The 19915-nt window shown below is 43.9% G+C and overlaps 1 protein-coding gene and 1 long non-coding RNA gene across 2 annotated transcripts in view; both read right to left on the bottom strand.

Moving 5' to 3' along the window:
* The window catches only part of TMEFF2 (transmembrane protein with EGF like and two follistatin like domains 2), a 104412-nt gene that overhangs the window by 6624 nt on the left and 77873 nt on the right, over positions 1-19915 (bottom strand). Inside the window, exons 6-7 of the mRNA XM_015867682.1 lie at positions 18103-18251; positions 17187-17246 (exon numbers count right to left, since the gene is read on the bottom strand). Of these exons, the coding sequence (XP_015723168.1) occupies positions 17187-17246; positions 18103-18251 (209 nt within the window). The remainder of the gene's footprint in view (positions 1-17186; positions 17247-18102; positions 18252-19915) is intronic.
* On the bottom strand, positions 1276-17180 carry LOC116653664. The gene is made up of 2 exons (XR_004307919.1): positions 14634-17180; positions 1276-14428 (listed from the first exon to the last, which is right to left on the bottom strand). It is a non-coding gene; the product is annotated as an uncharacterized LOC116653664 (long non-coding RNA).

The following is a 19915-nucleotide window of genomic DNA, read 5'->3' as shown; positions in this document are numbered from 1 at the left end:
TTGTATGCTTCCACTGGTCTACAGTAGAACATGCCATACAACCAGGTTTCCATGAGGTTGGTACCACCAAGTGCTGGCCACCAATGGACCCATCTGGTACACACAGGAGATCCCAATGCACTTGGAATCCACTGCGAGGATCCCCACTCTCTCAGATCAGCCAGCAGCATTACTAAAGCAGTAAGGTGCCATTTGTTTTCCTTCTTTTTAAGCACACTTCAAGTTGGTGACAGGAATTGTCACTTCCAGGGCAGACCAGTCTTCTAGGAGCTGATGGGGATGCAGATGCTTCCAACGCATGTAGGCTGTACAAGAGAGGAATGATTTTTCCTTCCCCAGCAGTCACCAAATGCGTAGGAACGGTGTTTCCTTCAGAAGGCTCCCCAGCACACTTTTACACCAAACTAGGATCTCAAAGAACTTGTAATTATACCTCAAGCACATGGTAAAAACACACCAAATTCAACCACAGTCCCTCATTTTGACTTCTGACCCTTCTGAAACAGACAGAAATTGGACTCAAAGGCAGAGAGGGGACAGAACCACAAAAACTCTTGGGATCTGACATTTCACTCACTCACTACGCAGACCGCAACAAAAGCATAGTTCAGTTCAGCCAGACAAGCGTTTGAGATAGAAAGATGTAAGTCCTAGTGAAAATCATGGACTGACTCCATTGCTGTCCTATCTGTGGACAAATGTAACTCCTACCACTGTCCTCACAACAATTCTCCTTTAAGTTTTAAAAACAAATACATTCTCACACCCTTCAGATGAACAGCACTCAGAAACTTTTATCTCGGAGTGTTTCTCTGACAGAAAATGCCAGCTTGATGAAACCAACATCTTTTGCATTTCTGCCGCATTTTTTTTTCTCGCATCTTTAGCCTAACGTGACATTTCATATTGTGCACATCTTTTGTTACTGCCAGAACATGACATGATAGCCTATCATGTGAGATACACTAGTCAAAACAGATTATTTTTAAACACATTGAGGCCAGCTGCTGCTTTGTGTATACTGAAGCTGCTTATCATCTTCCTCGCTAGAAGTCTCCTTCTGGTTGCACGATGCTCTCCGGCCTTTCTGTGGATGGCAGGGAGATGCTAAGCTCTTTTGCTGGGGTAGGAAATTGGGGCCTGAAGTTTCCCACTGTGACTGATCTTCATTCTCCTGATGGATTATCCTCTGAAAAGTTAAACTAATTATTTAAAGCTATCTTGTCTAAATTCCTTAATATATCTGCCTGTTCCTGTTCTCCCTTCAATAAAAAAGATGGAAGAATTATTTCAGATATTCTTTAAACTTACAGTTTAACTGTATGACTTTTCTCCAAGGTCTCTGGAAACTGAATGAGCACCAAGATGATTCTCAGTGAGGGTCTCAGTGGAAGCTAAAACTCCAACCATGAAGCAGTCTGTCCAGCAATGGGAACCTACTTGTCAAGCGACAAAATCAAGGCAGCTCCAGTTCTTCAGCAAAGCAGAGGCATGAAGCTTGTTTTTTGTTTTTTTTTTCCCAACTGCTTTTGGAAATCTCTTTCCTCCATCTACACCCTTAGAAGCTCTCCCACAGGGATGCTGCAGAGCACAGCACTGGGAACTTACTTAACAAAGCTCTTCTGATCTGTATGACAGTCATGGTGAGGCTGTTTTTACCTGAAATCTAAATGAAGGTCCAAGGAAGGATGCCATGAAGTTCGCGAGAGTGACTGCCTGGGGATGGAAACCCTCATGCTGCAGATAAGCCAAGGGACAGGCCAGGGTGCTCATCTGCTGCTCTTCTTGGAAAAAAGGGAGCTTCCTCAACCCAGCAATGCTTGCACTACATGCAGAAACTAGAATATGCTACCGCAAAGTCAGGAGGAACGAAGTAGAAGTGTCACATCCCAAAGTTCAGAACTGCTCTAGCAGGTTTTTTGGCACCTTCCCCCACTCTGGTAGCACCTAACAGGAACTGAGGCCCCACAGCAACTGTGAGGGAGAGGTCCATCAGCAGGCTTCCTCCTCACTAGCAATGAAGGAGCATCCCGACAAATCCTGACTCTACAGTCCACCAGCACAGCCCTACTTCCTCCTTGGCAGCTACCATGCCCTGACCTATTAATTATCTCGACGCAGTACTTTGTTGTTAACACCTTGTTGCTGGAGATCTTGCAAACAGTCTCTACACAAAGAAGAAAATACATGGAAGCAATCTGCTTGACAGCTGCTGCTTGAGTAGGCGATGGGACTGGAAACTGAGGAGGAAGTGCTCACTGCCACTCCAAAGGGGATTCACCAGCCCACTCCCCTTGGAAGCAGTGGAGGAGAGACACCAAATGTCAGCTGATGATGGCTGGCACCAGCGTGCTGTAGCCCTGGGCTAAATGCATCCTGCAGCCACCCAAGTACACATTTCAGGCTAATCTGCCTACACGAAGAGCACAAAAATACCATCTCTACATTAGCTACTTCAACAAGAGGAAAAAAGAAATGGAACCTTATGAATTAAATGACATTCACTTCTTTTCTCAGGCACAAAATAGACTTGCTCGACACAGCAATTTATTAATTTTAAATGTCCCATGCAAATGACTTTCCCAGAATAAGCTAACATCCACTTTCCTTTTTAAAAATAATCTAGTGCTTTTTACATTTCAGATGATGGTAGGATGTTCTAATACACTTGGAAAAAAAAATACTGTCCCCTCTTTTCTGCACGGTGTATCATCATTATTCAACATGCTGCCATAATTTATTACAGAAGTGAATGAATTAAGACACTAATAGCCCCCAGATATTCAAATGGACAACATAATATTTTAAGCCAGCCAGCAGATACGTTTCTACTATGCCATATACGTTAGAGCTAACCCTGAACTTCTGAAATGCAAAAGTACCTCTTCTTGTAGCGCTTGTGGTTGTTTCTTCCCTACTGGAAAAGACCGCTTGACACCAAGTGACCTGTACATAACCTCTTGTTGAAGCAGAGGTTACAAAATTCATCCACACTCAGGTTCATCACTGCACAGTTCCAGGTTGGGTGCAGCATGGTGCATGCCACCCACCACAGGGGCCTGTTATGTTATCACCATGAAACTGAGGAGGCCTTTCAGCTCCCCAGATCGTCTCTGTGTGAGCTGACCTCAATGCACCTCCCCACACTTCTGGGGATAAACCAGACTTCTAAAAGACCATCACTGCAAGGGCAGGTCTCCGAGCCTGCAATCATTTCTATGGATGAAATGTAACGGCACGAGGCCCTGTTGTAGACGTATCAAAACCCTGGGTAGAAGGGACCTGACAGTTTGGGCTTTCTTCTTTTGTTCCAGGATTGAATAAATCTGACTAACACCATTCCTAAAATAGATAAAATCCCTCATTGTGCTAACTCAGCCCGTCTCTGACTTGCCATTGATGTCCCTGTCACTCAGGTCCCCCTGCACCAGAGAGGCAATGCTGGCCACACAGAAGCTGCTCCCTCCCCGCTCACCAACCAGCCAAGCAGCTGGGCCTGTAAAGGAATAAAGTGATGGTGTTTCTCCTCCTCTATGATCTCCTTAGGTGGCTCATAACAGAGCCCTTAAGAGGATGAGTTAACATTATCATTATTGTCATTCTGTTAGGGAAAAAAGTTGGTGTCAGTATGGAGATTTGTAAGGCTCCCTCCAATTAGGCTGTGTGCCCGAAGGCAAAGGCTGCATCCATCACACGTGGCACAGCACGGGCAGAACAGATTGCACTGCTTTAGTGAGAAGGTCCTCGATGGCCCAGCAGATGGCTCGCCTTCCTGGCCATCCACCTCTCCTCCAGTACTCGGTACTGCCAATGCTGGAGGTGGTCAAAAATGGACTATGGCTTCCCTTTGCACATCCTCCCCTCTAAAAAACTCTGCTGGAGATCTGCAACTTGCTCTTTAAGATCAGGTTAAACAGAGATGAAAACACCGTCCCTGTTTATGAATGCTTTAGTGGCAGAAGTTGCTTCTTTGTATGACTGAACTGCGTAGCCTCTGCAGCAAACAGGCATGGATCTGCAGAGTGAGACAAAAGGCGGCTAAGAGCAAAATTATGCAGGAACCACAAAACCCTATGTGCTATCTCCCAGGTACAAGCCAGTGAGTCCCAGAAAGAGGACTTTCTGCACTTCGCAAGCTCCCCAATGCAAGACCTGCACCTCCATCCCTGCTGTGCAGCCCCATGCAGCGCTTAGAAACACTAAACGTCTCCCCTAGAGCAAACTCAGCCGTTTCTCCTATGTGTGCTGACAGAGCAACAGCAGTTAGCTAAGTGGTGATTTAGGAACAAAACTCAAACGTAACCGAGTGGTGTCCCGCTGTTCCCGCTTTGTGTACTATCATGCAATTTCTATATCAAAGTAGCCTTGCTAATGCAGCGCTCAGAGAGCAGCTTATTTATATGTAGATGCAGCTATATGACATTTCCAAATGCCATCATTTGCATAGGACGGTTCCACTTTTCTTTCCCCTTTGAGTAAACAGAGCCTGCTGCTACTCCAAAGCAATGTCTTCACTAAAGCAGAGCTTTCTGAGAACTATCATCCTCCCTAAGCAGCTAAAAAAAACTGAAACAACTCATTTTCCTGACTTGGCAGCCTTGGCTATCAATGGCATCTATACACTGGTCTTTTGAATTGCAGCTCCAACCTTGGTAGCAAACAGAGTGTGCGGAAATCAAACCAGCAAGACCTTAAGATTTCCTACGCAATGGCTACAGAATCTGCAGGATACATGAATATCTCCAAATAGGCCTCAGACATCCAATGGAACTTGTGGTCAACCTGAAAAAAAGGCAGTGGCTTAAGCTCACCATAGCTACAAAGCTAGAAATGATTCTTGGTGAGGGTCTGTCACTTAGGAACAAGAGCAGAGATTGCCGCAAGAACTACTTGGGACCTCTGAAACTTCACATTACACCATGAAAGCCAAACGGACATTACATATGCAGCCTGCCTGTCAAAGAAAGATAAGGCTGGAACAGATGGCATATGGGCAAAGTTTCAACTTGAATACATTGCCTTCTAAAAGCCTGCAGTGTGAAGAAGACATCCCAGTTCTAGTGCTTAAGACAGACTAACATGTTATCTGTGAATTAAAGATCTGCTCCTTTGCTGCATTATCACTGAGCAGGAGGAGCACCCACCATGGTGCGTATGGAGAACACAGACCCTTGACACCTCAGCCCAAAGCACAGCCAAGGGTGCAGCTGGAGATTCTTCTGTACAGTACTGGGGTGTCAGCAGAAAGTGTGGAAGTGCTGCTGCCACTTGCAGCACATAATGGGATGATGCGGAATCAGCTGTCCCCGGCTCACAGTGCACCCCAGATACCAGGCAGTGACAAGACCACCCCAAGGTCATCCCACCTTGCTGACATGAAGTGGAACACCCTCCTGTATGCACCCTTCTGTCAGGTGGTGACAACAGGAGCTTCCTGACTATAACGGCAGGCACAAGAACCACAGAACTCACCTTTACCGAGGGCTGCAGCCTTCTTCACCAGGGCTAATAGAGTTTCACCCATCTGTCAATGTGCTCCTAAAGGAACTTCATGCCCTCTTATTTGGTAGATAGCATCAATACGACAAATGGGATGAGGCACCAGGAAGCTGATTAAATACTTTTGACACTACCCTAAAAATAGCAATATCTGTCCCCTTCTGATGCTATTCCAACAGTAGATGGATACGCACGAGCAAGGTTTTAAGATGGGTGTCAAGAATATTGATGTGCAGAAGGAGGCTGGATTGATCAACCAGCTTTGCTACAGGGGACAGCTACATGATGAACGACAATTCCCATAACCAGGAAGGTGTAAAGGGAGGGGCTTGGGATGCTATGCATTTGGAGCCCATATAGAAATAAAGGGTTGCAGTGGTCTGTCTGTCCACCAAGGATGCACCTTTTCCTTCTTAGGATGAAAGAAGGGAAAGATGATGCTCTCAGGACCCAGGGGATTTGGCTTGGTGGGCCACCATGCAGCTCTTAACAGTTCCAGCTCTGGCACCTGTGAAGGGGGCTGGCAGGAGTTTTAGCACTGACGCAACTAGTGACTCTTCCAATTTTTCAGGACCATGTTGCTGAAAACTGCTTTTAGGCAATTTAACTGCGGATTAACAAAGCGCACTCTTGCATTAGTGCTGAGGTGTACTTATCCGCTGTGTTTCCCTGATTACATTCAGAGGAACACACACACACTATGCAACAGCATGGCGGTATATTTTCTATGAAACCTCATCCCGTCTCAGCAGTGATGTGAGTGGCTTTTACTGGCAAAAAGACCAGGCAGACAATCAATGCAACAAAGCAGGAGCTTCATTTTGAGACGCTGCTGCAAACAAAAGCATACCTTAATCCAGTTACCAGGCTGTCCCCTAACTTCCAATAGGAACTCCAGGTCTGAGATTGTTTTCCACTGGGATCAATGGATGGCACGAAGCACTATTTGAAAAGGTCTCTGATTTATTTTTAGGCCTGCCAGCACAATGCTGCTAGAATTTACTGTTTGGTTGCATGCTTCGAGCAAAGCTTTCAGAAAATTACGATTGAGAGCAAGTGTGAATGGCAAACCTGCCAGAGAGGTTTGACGGGTGGCATGCAGATGGAAAGGTTAGCCCTGGTGTGTGACAGACTAGACAAGGACAGCATTTTGGCCTCACAGTGTTTCCTTCAACACTTCTGACAACCCGAAGGTTCCACATCGCTAGTTTTGCAATAACTTTATAGTCCATTTTGATTACTCTAAACAATATTCTGCTTTTCTCCTTCACAGGAGGGCTTATATCTATAAGGTGCTGCCGTGCTGGCATGTAACACCCACCAGCTCCCTTCCGTCCTTTTTCTTCTTTCCCAACACAACATCCGTGCTTGCAAGAACATTCTGCCCAAGAGAATTAATCCAGGAAACTGAACAAAGAACTGCAGAATTTTGGGCAACGATGTGTAAGAAAACAGGAGACTGAAGCAAAAAAAGCCCAGCTCCTCTTCACGGTATTTTGAATGCTTCTTGAACCACGTACCTTGCATATCCCTTGTGCAAACCTTAGTTATTTCAGTTACCAGAACATGACCCTGAATGACCAAAGACTATTCAAGAGAGAAGCCCAATGTAGACTGAAAAGCATGGATAGAGCCTAGCTTGTCACTGCTTTTGTTCAGGTTAGCTGGAGAAATTAATACATTTTATTTGCATGTTAGACAACAGCAATCATTACTTAGGAGAAATGAATCCTCCGCAGTTTGCTGGCCTCCATTCACCCATCTCCCCCGACTCCTGCTTCATAAAAAGGTGATGGCAATAGGATCACACAGCCAACAACTTGGCTTTCTGTATCTGCACCGTTCTGCTGCTGCAATCCTTAGTGCCTGTTCAGCTTTTAATAGACCATACGTTAGAAATTCCCACTGGGTAAATGAGGAGTTTGGTATGTTTCCTTTCCCGTGTCTGAAGCTGGAAAGACATCCCTAACTATTCTCAGTTTTAAGTATAGAAGAAAACAGTACAACAATATAAAATGCCACTGCAGCAGAAACTTCCATGTTCTTCTATCTAATTTATCAAAAATATGCTACATTTCCCATCTGTCACTAAACCATGAAATCACAGAAACACAGGAGAAGACAATAGTAGGACCAAGCCCCAAACCTCTGCTTGTTGCTGGTTTTGCAGCAAAAGGAGCCAATCCCGGCACGTAAACTGCAGACTTGAATAACAAATATTCTGTTATTCAAATGATAAAGGTCTATCATTGAGATGCGGCAAGGAGACTGCCCACTGCTAGAGGACTTGCTGCACACCAACCACCAGCTGCAAGAGCTGAAAGTGCCCCTAAAAGAATCTGTAAACAAGATGTGGCAGTTGACCCCCAGTTTGTTATGGTGTCCCTGGGATGTCTATCTCCCATTCAAATCTCTGTGGAAAGCCTCTCCACACCAATACTCTGAGACACAACCAGATGGGTCATGAGTAGAGACCTCATATGGCTATTTGTTAGCACAGAGAAAGGCAGAGCTTCTTCACATCCTGAGGTTCACTGCCTGTCACAAGGACAAGCACAGCCACGGAAGTCTATCAAGAGATTCACTTGTACAAACAAATACCTGCACTCACTATTTTTACACACCTCTATTAGTGCCCTACATAACTGCAGCAGAAGGGAGCTGCAGGGATGGCATTTGTTTAAATAGCAGGATTGGTACACTTTATCTCAGCACATGCCCCTGGCACTGATATTCTAAGGGGGAGAAGCTGAACGGATTAAAATAAAAAAGAAAAAGCGCAATTTATAGAAATTGAAAATTTAATAAGAACAAAGATGGATTAAAAAGGCCCAGAGAAATCACAAAGCCATTTAAATTCAGCGGCCGTTCTCCCATTAGCCTCAACGAGGCCAGAATGTTACCTCCTGCCTCTTTAAATCTCACTCCCTCTTCTAACCACACTTAAAACAGCTGACATCCTCCCGCCCAGCCAAGGCCCTTTAAATCACTGAAACACAGGACAGGAAAAAAAAATCTGCAGCGCCAGATGTGCCTGAGCCCAGTGGCAGCTCTAGTTGAGGCGGGCCACAGCAGAAGATGTTTAGCATACATGATGCCAGACAAAACACTAACAGTTTATCAGTTTGGGTATTATCGACCAACAGCACGCCCTTCCCTGGCTACTTCATTTGCAGAGCACACAGACAGGAAAGATGTACACCACTTGGCTTCAGAACATGTTATACTTAATCCTTTCCCATCCTAACTAGATGCAAGTATGCTTCCGTTATGAAATGAAATTGTAAATGAAATACCCTGGGGAGAGGGTGTTTTCAATGTACACCTGACACAGCTTTAAACCACAGATGAAAGAGGGAGATTAAAACCACAGGAAAGGGTTTTTATTTCCAACCATCCCCCCCACCCCCACCCCCCGCAAACTATTTTTGCCATTATGTAATGCTGTCTAAAACACACAACAGTGGTGGGCAAAGAACTGCATTTCAATTCAGCGCCCATCAAATTACGAGATGAGCTGCCACTGCTTACATAACAGCACATTTTGGTTACAGCTGTTGCATTCCAGGAGGGGAGCTTCAAGCCAACCTAACGCTGATGGGTACAGGCTACATGACAGCCTCGGCGGGGAAGAAGTCACCTTGCTATGCAAGTGGATGCTGCTTTACCAGTCTTGCTTTTTAACAGCACTTGCTCCTGCTTGCTGGTCCAGATGTGCACCTCCACCACCTGAACATGCAGCAATGCTTCTTTGGAAAGAGGCAGTGCAAAAAGGAGAGCTGATATGCAAAATGCCACATACTCCACAGCATTGCCTACTCCCTATCAGGGGTATCCATTTTGCTTAAGCCACGAGTTCTTTTCACTGAGCATTTCAGCATCTAATACACAGAATGTGTGGAAATACGAAAAGCATAAGCACGCATGCTGCACAGCTTGAACAGCAAGTACCAGAAGTGGGTTTTAGCAGACATGCTCAACGAAAACCAGTGGAACCACTCAAAATTCAAGTCAGCAAAGCAGACCATAGAACCATAGGATGGTTTGGGTTGGAAGGGACCTTTAAGATCACCTAGTTTCAACCCCTTGCTATAGGCTTGAATACCATGTCTGCCTTTGTTTTCTTAACCAAAATACATGAAACCAAGCAAAAACTGCTACTTTCCCCCCCCACAGCCCAAAGGTCTACTGAAAATAAACACATCATTACTTTCTTTCCTTCCCTAAACAAACCTCTTTTCCTCCGACCAGACACATATGCAATTCCTACGCCTATATTAAAGTCTTATCTATCTCTAGGCTCAGGTTACCATTTCACGTGTCGAAATGAGCAAATTATCTTCTGCTTGTACTGTAATTTGACACGATGATACTCCTTCTGGAAAAGATGTTTCAGTCAGTTCTGAGTAGCGACTTGCCTTAACATACAACTTATTTTTCACAGCCGTCACATGCTTTCATCTCATGATTTTTGATATCTAACATTTCATAAAGAATGCCAAAATATCCTATGAAATAAAATTCTGAGGAAATTCAGTTCTATGAATATTTCAAAATATTTTTCTTACATTTCAGACTAGATCAAATACGAATACTTAAATGTTGATGTCTCCTGAAAATGGATATTCCAGCAGCTCATTATAACTTTAACTCTCAAATCCTTGGGAAGAATCCCTCCTAAAGGCACATTTTCAGAGGCCTAAAATAGAGCTTCTCTGCATAAAAATACACCACAGTACTTCTTCATACCCATCAACTAATTCAAATGAGCGCTGCGGATGGCAAACAGCTGCTGGGCACCACCTCGAGCAGCCCTTCAAGGACAGCCAGAGCTGATGAAAGCGCTTGGAGCCCAGAGGAATGATGGGACTGAGGGTGAGAGAAACTCCCCCCAAAGTCCAGACAGATCTATCTCTTTAGTGGCCTTATTTAGAAAGAAGGTAAAGGACAGCTTGAGAAATCAGGTCTGCTTCCAGTTGTGTTGAGTTTTAGGGATCACATTTTCAGGTGTAAATAGGAAAGCTTCTTATTTTCTTTGCTCACTCCTCTGATGCAAAACCATGGATATGGAGCAGAGGACAAAAAGATCAGTGGGTACTGAAAGGTTTGGACTGCTCAGGAAGATTTCTGCAATCCAAACAAGACAAAACATATAGAAACTGCTTACATGACAGCATAAAGGCAGAAAGAACACACCAGGTTCTTTGCAAAGTATAAGACAGGGTTTGGAACACGCTTTATGAGTCTTACAAGGTTCAGATGCAAACTGATAGGAAAACAAACTTGTATTACAAACTCTTCTCCTGCCCATGACCCCTGACAAAGCTTGACACCTCAATTCACAACCAAGGCTTTAAATATTTCAGTGGAGCAGGAACAGGAATAGCCTCATCCAACCTCATGGCTCTTAGGCAGCCCGCGTCCACCCTGGTGCTGCAAGCACTTGTTCCCATTCATTCCCTGCAGATAAAATTCTTTGCCTAGGCATACATATTTTCAGGCTACTGCCCTTCTGCGCAAATGAAATAGCTTTTATTCTAATGCTCATCCACAACATTACTGGATTTGTTTACGAGAGGGGGAAAAAAGCACAAACCAATTCCGCAACTTTTGATTCACATTCATTACTGACTAAATTAAGGGCTACGCTTTAAAGGCACAAATGGAAATGCTCTTCTTGTTTTTTTCCTTGAGCTGCGTAAATCTCACTAAAGAGATGTCTAACAGTTCACCTGAGACCCAATTTCAGTTTTAATGCTAACAATTACAGGTTCCATGAGCACGACACCAGGAAATTGTAAGTAATGAAAAGGTGCAATTTCTCTCATTAGAAAACCATGCAGACAACAACAACAACAACAAATAAAAAACGCAAGACCAAAAATTCCCCCAAAAATGAGGCATATTTATCCAGCTTACCAAATACAATTCAAAGGTAAAGGAGAACTCTCAGGATTTAAAGATGAACTTCAGACTGCTCTGTGTAAGAACACTATGCCGAACTACTGCCAGTACCAAGACTATTACATTAATGCTCCAGATTTTCCTATGTTAGAAAGAAATAATCTGGTCCTCACGATGACAGAGAAAAATGCCAGAGTGGGACTTTCTGCACCACGCCATTTGAAAACCAGGAGTTAGATGACAAAAAGAAGCAGCTGCAATTTTTCATTTCAAAGAGCTCCCAGGACAAGTGAAGGTTCGGGGACCAAGCTGACATTGCTGGCCAGTCAGACTTGAGCTCAAACGTAGCTGACAGTGAGATTTATTAACCTACCAGCTGGCCTCTATCTTCACTTTTTCATTTCCTTCTGGATATCACCAACGATGGAGAAGCAGAAAGGCGGCAGAGGAGACAGAGAGCAGGGCGCTATCAGAGCACAGTAATCTCTTATTGGCCTTTGAAAATCATTCAGAAGAATCCCAAATTATATTTTTCTTACACATTTTACAGTCTTACTTAGATAATGTGTAGTTCAACTTCTAAGTCTAGTCTTAGAGTTCATAGTTTTGAAGAGCTTACACGTCACCTTTTGTGCATTCTCACTATGAGTAAACCAGATGTGCATTTTAACTGCGCTAGTAAATGCAGCGAGCAATCCTAGCAACATTTAAATGCCTTGCATTTTTAACAAATGCATCAGCTGGTTTATTCTTGTACTCACAAATGCCAAGAATGTGTGGGAGTGTGGGCAGCAGCCGCAGCCAGCCAGCATTCCTGCTACCACACAGCTGTCAAAAACAGTACAATATATTCTTAATTTTTTTTCTGAATTTTTAAGTGATTTGCTGTAAAAGCAAGGACATTCCCTAACTCATCTGTCTGTTCAGTGACAACCTCTGACATAGAGCCTACTGCACTGAAAGCCAAGTAAATCCATATATGCAAGGATGCAATTCTCCTAGTGCTTTTATGAATCTCTATCTGTGATGGATGCACGGTGTTCAGCTCTATGTCTCACTTGCTAATTCCATTAAGGAGAAAGGAAAGCCTGGTTCACAAAGGCAGAGCAGAACTGCACAATAGTTTATATGCCACAGCTAAGCTCTGGGGCTTTATTATTATTCTTCACCAGTTTTACATCTGGCTGACATGGTAGTAGACTCAAAATGTAATTTAAAGGGACAATGTCAAGTGGTTTACACTCAAAATTTAACCTACTTGCAAAATATTATAATCTGGAGAAATAATGTACTCAGCATTCCCTACTTTATTCCTGAGACTGGAAAAAAAAAGTCACGCTCTGTACAGAAATTAGTTTCTGCTGCTCTAATTCTTGGCCCTTACTCAGGCACGGTTACAGATGATGAGGACAGTGACTGAAGGTAGGGGGCCTGTGAAGGAAGGCACGCATCAACCCAGTAGTGCTTCCTACATGTTCTGGATCAGTAAGCCACTCACAGTTTCTTGGATAGATGTCATTTCTTCCCCCATTCAAAATAATTAGAAGATAATGGTATAGAGTGTTGGAGTTTAGCCATGTTTTAGGATATTTTTCTTCCTTCAAACACAAATATTACATGGTATTTATTTTGGAAAAGTCACGGTCCAAGACCCTTCTTTATCTTTGGAGCAGAGAATCTGCCATCATTTTGTGGCCTCCATCCCACAGGCCTGGCCCAGCCAAGGACAGGCGATGTGTTGACACAGATGGATGTTGCCCTTTTTGGTGGAGAGTTCAGTTTGCTTTGACAACACAGCCATCTGTTAGCAAGCAACCCAAGAACACAGCTCAAAATGACTGTCTATGCGTGTGCATTTTCACCCAAGGAGATCATCATGGCCTAAAACACCTTTTGCCAACTCCACTGTGTGGCTGCAGAGACTTACCTAATCAATGCTCATAGAGGTAACTTTGTCTGGTCTGGAAGACTGTCTTATCGAGTAGGTCTATCAGATCTGTCAGTGTCATCACTGACAATTTTCATGAATATATAACATAGATATGTGGCTCATCCACATCCACTTATTCTTTAAAGTGCTTGGGAAAAAAAAATCTTGCTAAGTTGATAATGAAAAAGGATAAAATCAGTAAGGGGTATAATTGCTAATAGCCAGATCCTAAGGAGGGAGTGTAAGTACTGAAGAACAAAAATAAACTGGTAAATGAATAAACAAGATGAAAACTCCCCGGTTGCCCAGACTCCAAAAGCAAAAATGCCACCGAAACAGCCATCTTCCTCATGCAACTAATGGAAAAATTCAAGAAAACATCCTTCACACGACTTTCAGATGCTACTTTCTAAAACATGTATTACACTGAGAACAGTTAAAAATGCATGGAAACTGCGAGATCAAGCATGTTTCTATTGGATTTGAGGGTAAAAAACCCCACCAACTCATTTATTAGCTAAAATGAAATTTCATCTCACAAGCATGATCAACATGAACAAGCTGGTATTTGTTGAAAAGAGTGAAAACCGCCTTAAGTCTGATAAGTAGTCTGGGGAGCCAGGAAAATGAGAGGGGCCAGAACACACAAGTGAAGGCACAGACACACACTGTGCCGATACGTCTCCAGCTTTCAAAACAAACCCTGCCTCTATCAAGTACGAGTCCTCGGAATAAAGAAAGCTATGCAAACTTAAGGTAAAGATTTCTCTTCCAAAGGAATGAGTGCTCTCAGCTGTGCTGAGCGAAGGATTCGTGTGTTCATTAGCAAGGATCAATAGGCTTCAAAGAAGAACAGAAGGGAGCAAAGACACTGATTAAACAGACAGAACGAATAACGAATAAAGAAAAAAAAACTCCTGGTTGTTGGGCTGTTTGCAAAGGAGCTGCCTCCTCAGGAGCCCCAGATGAGGATACAAGCAAGGGTTTTTGTGAAAAAATACACATCATTTGATTACTACCATCTTTACAGAAAGCGTTACTGCTACATTAGCACAACTGACAACATGCAACATAATCATTTAGGCTGGAAAAGACCTCACAGAATCACACACACAGAATCACAGAATTACCCGGGTTGGAAGGGACCTCAAGGATCATGTAGTTCCAACCCCCCTGCCTGGCAGGGCCACTAAACATACACCTTGACTAGATCAGGTTGCCCAGGGCCCCGTCCAACCTGGTCTTGAACACCTCCAAGGACGGGGCATCCACAACCTCCCTGGGCAGCCTGTTCCAGGACCTCCAAAGCCATCAAGTCCAACTGTCAAATGAATTCACCCAGTCCATCACCAAACCATTTCTACACCAAATATCCCCACTTATTATTCTTATACTAAACATAACGGAACTTACATATTCTTTAAAGAATATAAGAAAGGCACGAAGATTCCTGTCGGATAAACGTTAAATCCAGAACCTAGAACCTAGTCTCAGTCTTATACTACTCTCTCCCTTCAATTTACCTACTTAATAAAGGCTGCAGTAACAACTTCTTGTTCCACTGGTCCCTAACTCCCAGTGTTTTCTGACAGTATTATGCCACACACATTAAGGAAAACTGGAGTCATAGCTTATCCTACATGAACTTGCAGCTTTCAACCTACATGCTGTTATTGTAAGTAAGAGTGAAAAATCAGGTGGGAATAATAGTTATGTGCACAGAAAGATGTATAATCAACTAGAGCAACTAGCTGTAGTTCATTGTATCAATGGATAACACCCAATGACACATGCCCATGGTACACCGTCACTGTCCTCATGAAACCCACTGGAAATAGAGCCATAGCAGAGGGCCTGAAGATCTGCTAGATGTGATTAAATAATGGTACCTTCCTGTGCCACACACATACCTACTTGACATCACTGATGTCTTCAGCCAACTAGGGGACTGAGGTGTACCATGTCCCCTGCACAGTCCTGTCACTTCTGGATGGACCCATGGGCACACTCCTGACGTCTCCCAGCACATCACTGCTGCAAACTCATTCCTTGGTGCTGTTGCTCTGCTCCTCTCCCTGCCCAATAAATCCAGTTTCATCTAATGTTCCCATCCTGGCTTCCAACCTCACATCATTTTGCTGCAATCAGTTTTCCCCTCAGGACTGCTACCCACACCTCTCCCTTTTGAATGTGGGCTGAAATATCATCTCTGCTAAAGTGAAGCTGCTCTCCTCCTCCTGCCCACTCCCGAGCTGAAGGTGCCTTCTGTGCTCCTCTTCCTCCATGACCCCACGACTCTTCTTTCTCATCTCACTGCTGCTAGTTCCTCCTCCACCCTAAACCTCAAGCTGCCTTTCCTCCCATTTAGTCGCAGCTCACTTGCTTCACGCCTAAATGTGCTAAGTTACCAGGCTGGAGCAGAACAGAATGGTTTACACAGCATTTGGAAAGGAGTTGCGGGCTTCCACTTCCATTTGATGACTCCAGTCATCTCCCCAGCTCTCCAGAAAAGAAGAGAACGGATCTAACATGGCTGTGCTTCTTGCTGTTGTTTCTATCTCAAAATAAACCATTTTATCCTACTTTGCTGTGTGCCCTGCCTACCATGCAACTCAACCTCAGACTTTCCTGCTTATTAAGAGAACTGACTGCAGATTTCCTTCTTCGCTTGACTTCACCATGGAAGGGCTCCTTGGCAGTAGGAAATATTTGGACCACGACACTTCTTGGATCTTTTGGAAAGTAATCCAGGCATCCATTTCTCATAGACATTTTTTCCCTTGCTGATCTGTCCTGCAGTCAACCAAAACCTCAAGCCCCTTTGTCTCACCAAACCATCATTTATTCATAGCTCTGTTTTCATCAGGATGCATCACTGCTAAGTAGGAACAGAACCATCCCTTTGTTATCAGCTGGGTGTCACCTCAACCCAGGATATCAGGCACGCAGCACCCTGACAGCAATAACCAAACTGAGTCATGCTGGATGACTCTCCCAGTAAAAGATGTTAAGAGCTGTGAAACTATCAGCTGGACTTCGCCTAAGCAATGCAGCAAGCTGCTCAGGTGAAGTCAGCAACTAGCATCTACTCTCTCTAAATAGCTACTCTCAAAACACAACAATCCCAAAAACCTAAGCCACAAATACACTGCTTGACACGTGCTCACCTTGCCTTCTCAAATGCCTGAATTCTCAGCACGAGCTGTGAACATCAGCCTGCGTGCACGCACGTACCCACACCCACATATACACACACATTCAATTTCTAAATCAGTCGTCCTAGGCAAAGGGTGTAAAACAAATACCTCCCAAACCACAGTGGCATTTGCATGTTTTTAATTTCAAATGCCGCATAAGGTTATTCAGCCATTATGTTTTACTGTAGCTTCTAAATAAATTAAAACCATTTATCACTTTAAAAAGCATTTAAAGAACCTTGTTAACTTTACAGGTAATAATATCTACTGTGGCAATGTTTCACGGTACTGCAGCTGTGCTACGGTCTTGATTTTCCCCTTCTTAAGCCTGAATATCATGAAAAAAATATGCATATTCTAGGCATGGTAATTCAATACTTGTCACCAGCGTCCACTTGTTCTGGCCAACAGGTTACTGCATTTGTTATTTCCACTGACAGAATAGGTGCTTTATGTCTGTACAGTGATAAAAATGGAAGAGGACCACTTGTTAAGAAGAAAGATAGTTTATAGCAAAAGAAATGAGAACACAGTGGTTTCTTTTAAAGCAAACGAACGAAACCATAGCAGAAGATGGGCCACCTCTGTAAAGAGAGGAGAAAAGCAACTCAGCATAGCTATCACCAATTGTGATTCTCACCTAAGAGGAACCGTACCTGCATAATCTGTCCGTGCGTAATGCCCGTCTTCAGATTTCGTAGTTGTTGTAGTATTGTCTGTGGGAAAAGAAACACATTGGATTGCTTGGGGAGCCTCTGCTCGCTCCCGAATCCACCCCAGTGCCCACACAAACCCAGCATCCCTTCTGTGCACAGCATTGCTGCAGGGCTCCCCTGGGCTTGCCAGGTGAAAACAGCAGGAGAGAGCTTTTTGGAATGAAACACCAACCATCTTCCATTAAGTAAACACATTTTTCTAACAATATGCGACAACAGATTGCAGCTGGGATAAATATATCAGTGCAAAGCAGGGCTTGTCATTTCTGCTCTATTTGAAGTAATTGGGGAGTTTTAATATGTACCCTGAAATGAACTGCCACGAAGGGTGGTTAACTCTAAAGAAAAAGGAATAAATGAGAACATGTTTAATAGACAGGTAGAGCGTGGCCTTGTAAGTAGATGTACTGAGGATTTATAGGTCAGAAGCTAAGGGGGAAAAAAGCTATTAAGTGTCCAGGTCCCAGCAGGCGCTTTATTTACAGGAGCTATTTAGAGGCAAATTTTCTTCATTTTTATTTTAGAACAAACTGGACTCTTTAAAGCCAACTCAGGGTCGTGTGACAGAGCACTCCAAGAGCCGGGCATGGAGCAGCAAGGAAGTCATAGCAAACATGGCCAGCCTGCAGCTAGCATTAACAAAACTTCCTTCCAAGTGCCGCTGGCATCCCATGAGACCAGCAGATGAGAAACAAGCACCATGCACCATGCACCATACACATTACAGCAGCCTAATGGAAACGCAAGAAGTGCCAAATGAGAAGGCAGCCCCAGTTCTCTTTCTGTTCTTTTTTTTCCCCTTCCCTGAGCAAAAATTGAAAAGATTCTTTGAAATGAGTTTTGTTATGAGCGTTACCTTGACATCGACCCAAAGACATGACTTCAATTTTCTCCTGTTTCTGGCATGATGCCTCTTTGATTTGACATGCATTATCATAAGATTTCCCATCGGAAGCACAAAGAGGATTGAAGTTGGTTTGAGAACAGTCGATGTTGCACACACACCTGAAAAGACAGAATAGACACAAAGAAGAAGAGGCTAATATGAGTATGCTTTTTCCTGACATCATCAATGCATCTCAGAAAAACAGAGCGCTTGTATTTTCCTGACTGAATAATGTAAATCAACAGAACGAAAGCTGAAAATTCTGTTAAAAGGTCATTTGTATTTCTGGATGGAAATGAATACGGGAAAAGAGGAGCGAGAAAAGCAAGAAAAAGGACAGATTAAAAAGAGAGTTATACTTGGAAAACTAAATGACAGCATTACCAGCTGCAATTCTTGTAAACCAAAGAACATCCAAACAGATATGTCAGTAATTTATGCTGCTACGCCCTCCTGCAATTAAAGAAGCCACTAAATTTACCCCCGTAGAGTCGTTGCGCATTGCATGTAGCTCAGCATCTGTGGGGCTTTGTACTGATATATGATTTGGATGATAATGACAGCAGCCATATGCAGTCTGATCATAATAAAGGAAGAAATGTAGCAACTACACCCCATCCAACTGAGTAAAACCACCTGCCAAGGCCCTGAGGGACATCGGTGAGGCTCAATGCCCTGCTTATGAGCTCCTGGCTGCCCCATGACCTGAACCAAAAGCCAGTAAGGTCAATTGAGGCACTTAGATAAGAAAATTCTTTACTGCAAGGGTGGTGAGATACTGGCAGAGGTTGCCCAGTGAGGTTCTGGAAGCCCCTTCCCTAGAAGCATTCAAGATCAGGCTGGATGGAGCTGTGCACAACCTGGTCTAGAGGGAGGTGTCCCTGCCTATAACAGGGGGTTGGAACCAGACGAACTTAAAGGTCCCTTCCAACCCAAACCACTCTGTGATTTTAAGGTTCTACGCTTGGCTCCAGAAGCATGGCTTGGATCTGAAATAACAGGTTAACATGGCCACATCCACCATCAGCAGACTGCAGTCTTTTTTTCTTCATGTTTCTCCTATTTCATCCTCATCAGTGATGTCAGACACCCATGGGCATCATTGAAGGCAAGGCATGCTCATTTTCCATCCCCGGTGCCCCATAACAGACAGCCCAGCCTCAGCTAGGTAACATTAACACCAATGCAATCCCGTCTGGGGACAAAGCCAGAGGTTTAACCTGGCAGCTGCTTCAGCTCCTCTGAGCATGTAATTGCACACGTGCTACTATCTCAACTTGTCCTAGCTGCTTCTGACATTAAGAGCAGAGCAGCCCTACTGCTGCTCCAGCTCCATCTCCACCTCAGCCTCACCACGCCTGTGCTCAGACTTACTTCACACTAGGTAGATCACTATGTACAGAAAAGTTTGGCTCAGAAAGAGGCCGAAGGTGAGAAGCGTGGCTGTAAATTAAATTAAATTATTTCATAACTAGTAGAAGACAGGAGCCTGGCTCCCTGTGTAATGCTTTCTCCGCGCTGATGAACACGCAGCATATAAGAAAAAATCCAGTTTCCTAAGAACCTCCTTATCAGCAGAATAAGGATGTTCTGCTCCACCAAAATATTAACTGCCCTCATTTCTTCCTGCAGTCATTGCCAGCTTCCCACCTTACTCACACTCACTTCATTAAGAACCATTTACTGCTCGAGTGATCGGAATTCCTTCCACGTAGCTCTACTGTTTGCATTTCAGATGGGACACATTCAGCCATATGCTCCTTCTCTGTAATAAAACAGCTCC

This window comes from Coturnix japonica, chromosome 7 (genome assembly GCF_001577835.2).
Source record: "Coturnix japonica isolate 7356 chromosome 7, Coturnix japonica 2.1, whole genome shotgun sequence".
Classification (NCBI taxonomy): Eukaryota; Metazoa; Chordata; class Aves; order Galliformes; family Phasianidae; genus Coturnix; species Coturnix japonica.
Note: the sequence above shows the minus strand (reverse complement) of the source record. Positions and strands in the feature narration are given on the sequence as shown.